The 2363-nt window shown below is 44.2% G+C and overlaps 1 protein-coding gene across 1 annotated transcript in view; it reads left to right on the forward strand.

Moving 5' to 3' along the window:
- Window positions 1–1633: 1633 nt before the first annotated feature.
- Window positions 1634–2363, forward strand: part of LOC119318166 — a 6273-nt gene continuing 5543 nt past the window's right edge. The window contains exon 1 of the mRNA XM_037592685.1: window positions 1634–1743. Within this exon, the coding sequence (XP_037448582.1) occupies window positions 1637–1743 (107 nt within the window). The 5' untranslated portion in view covers window positions 1634–1636. The remainder of the gene's footprint in view (window positions 1744–2363) is intronic.

Raw genomic sequence — 2363 nt, forward strand, 5'->3', positions numbered from 1 at the left:
ATGGCATTCTTTTAAAACACATTTGTAAATAGAGCGAATTGAAGAAAACCACCACATTGATACCTAGGTTTACAGAAAATACCGCTTTACGAACTGTGACAAAACTCACTCATTCTTAGCCTAATCATTTGAAGTAGACAACGTTGGACATTGTCAGATGAGGGATTTTCTAGATTTACAAAATAGTCCCTGAAATTTTAGAGAGACACCCTTCAATCAATAAAAAAAGCAATCAGCTCCACAAAAAGATTTGGGCTGCAGAAGGAACCGATTAGAGCAGCAACACGCCGGCAATGGTTCTCGTCCCCGGGAACAGGAGTGGAGGGCACATGCACAGGCACGCGGCTGTTGTGGCAGTCGGCGGCGGAGTTGGCCGGGCCAGTGGGCCGCACCTCATCCGTCAGCCTACGGGCGCCAGAGGTCCAGGGTCCTCGTCCTCAATCCATCATCCTCAGCCTATGGTCGAGCCACCAGAGGAAGCCACATGCCGTCTAGCTGCAAAGTTCATCGGATCCAGGGCCTCTAGTGCCAAAGGTCACCGGATCCAGGACGCCCGGGGCCACGGTGGATCCATGACCGCGCGGTTAGGATCCTCCATGACCAACACGTCGTGCATGACGCCGCTGAGGTCTGCTCACATGGCCGCCATGACGCGGGACGGGATGGGCACGAGGGAACCACGGGGAGGGAGGATGGAGAAGGGGAGGCGCGGCCGCCGCCGGCCCCAAGTTCGCCCCTGCTACGAAAGGCCGGCTCGGGAGAGAGAGAGAGGAGGGAGGAGGAGAAGTGGAGGCATGGACGGCCGACTGAGATGCGCGCCGCCAGCTCGGGGAAAGCAAGAAGAGGGACGATGGAGAAGGGGAGGCGCGGCCGTTGCTGCTCACACCCGGGCCGACATGGGCGGTAGGGTCGCATGGCTTGGGGCCGGTCGGCCCTGGTCTAGGTGGTTAACACTTTTAAGGCAATCTTTTTTTGAGAGGGGTGGTGTTTTTGCCAAAAAGACCCCTCTAGCGTTGTTTATTGTGTACTGTTACCGACATAAGCAAAGGGTGGGCTTCATCTGTCATAATCATCATCAAATGAGCCAAATCCGCCAACTATTGTTTTTTGCAAAAGATTAGGTCAAGAATCAGTGGTTTCTGACAGAAATTCATAAACCGGTTTTCACGCAAACCTGGACGCCAGTGTGGTGGTTTTCTGTAATTCACTCTTTGTAAATAGCGTGCTATAGTGTGTATACCATTTGGAGGAGGCCGCTCCTATTTCTCTTAGCACGCTATTTTTTTTTGTTTTTTTTATGAAAGGCACAATCATTTATTCTTGCCACTGAATGCATAGTGCTCTCTCCCACAAACAAATTCATCGTAGAACCTGAAGCCCACGCATAGATTCTTCTCCATCTTTAACTTGTATCTCTGGTAGTAAAATAAAATATCAGAAAATATGTAGCCTGGAACACAACATCAGCTCGCAGATGCTTCTCTGAGAAGTTTTATAGGTAACTAAGGCCTGTACGGGTATCTGCAAAATAGAATGTTGCAGGAGGATTACATATATAAGGTAACATGATTTACATGGATGTTAAACAACACATTATATTTCTAATGCACTGTCATCTCATTTTTCAGATGATGATATGAAGTCTGTCATTGGTTTCGTATCTCCGTTTGCCTGTACAAGTCTAGGGGGTGGTGTGATCAGACTTAAGACTGCTACAGTGCCTGTTCTCGCCTTTTTTAGAAGGTAAATAAGTACCTTGGTTATGCTTTCAAATGATATTTTTTGACATCATTCTTATTATTGATTTAGTATAATGTTTTCATTGTTGTGTCTTTAGATAAGTAGTAGATTTTGTTTTGATAACAGGCAACCCTATACATGTAAAAATGGTTGGTGTTTTGGCTTACCAAATTGGTGTTTTGCACTAATGTAGGTGTATTTTGATGAGTTAGGAAAAATGTCAATTTCGGCTGATAAAGTAATATTTGAACCACGGTGAACATTAAGTTTGTGTTAACCAATTTTAACCTTTTGAATTTATTACTACATGGCTTCTAGTTCTAGTCTTCTTTGGAGATGGCCCATTATTACTTGCAAGTCGTATTAAACTGATGATGATATTTAGAACAATTAGTTCATTTGCAATACTTGATATGTCATATAAAAATGATCTTAGTCAATGTTTCCTCAAAATTCCTCGGTGCAAAAACCGCTAATGTGATGTTTAAATAGGGATTTTTTCCTTGGGCACCATTTTCCTTAGATATCCCATTTTCCATGTTGCTTTGAATTACTTGAAATAGTTCGAGCTATTAAAATACATACACACATATAATATGATTTACAACCAAATTAATTCAAAC

Source organism: Triticum dicoccoides, chromosome 6A (genome assembly GCF_002162155.2).
Source record: "Triticum dicoccoides isolate Atlit2015 ecotype Zavitan chromosome 6A, WEW_v2.0, whole genome shotgun sequence".
Lineage (NCBI taxonomy): Eukaryota > Viridiplantae > Streptophyta > Magnoliopsida > Poales > Poaceae > Triticum > Triticum dicoccoides.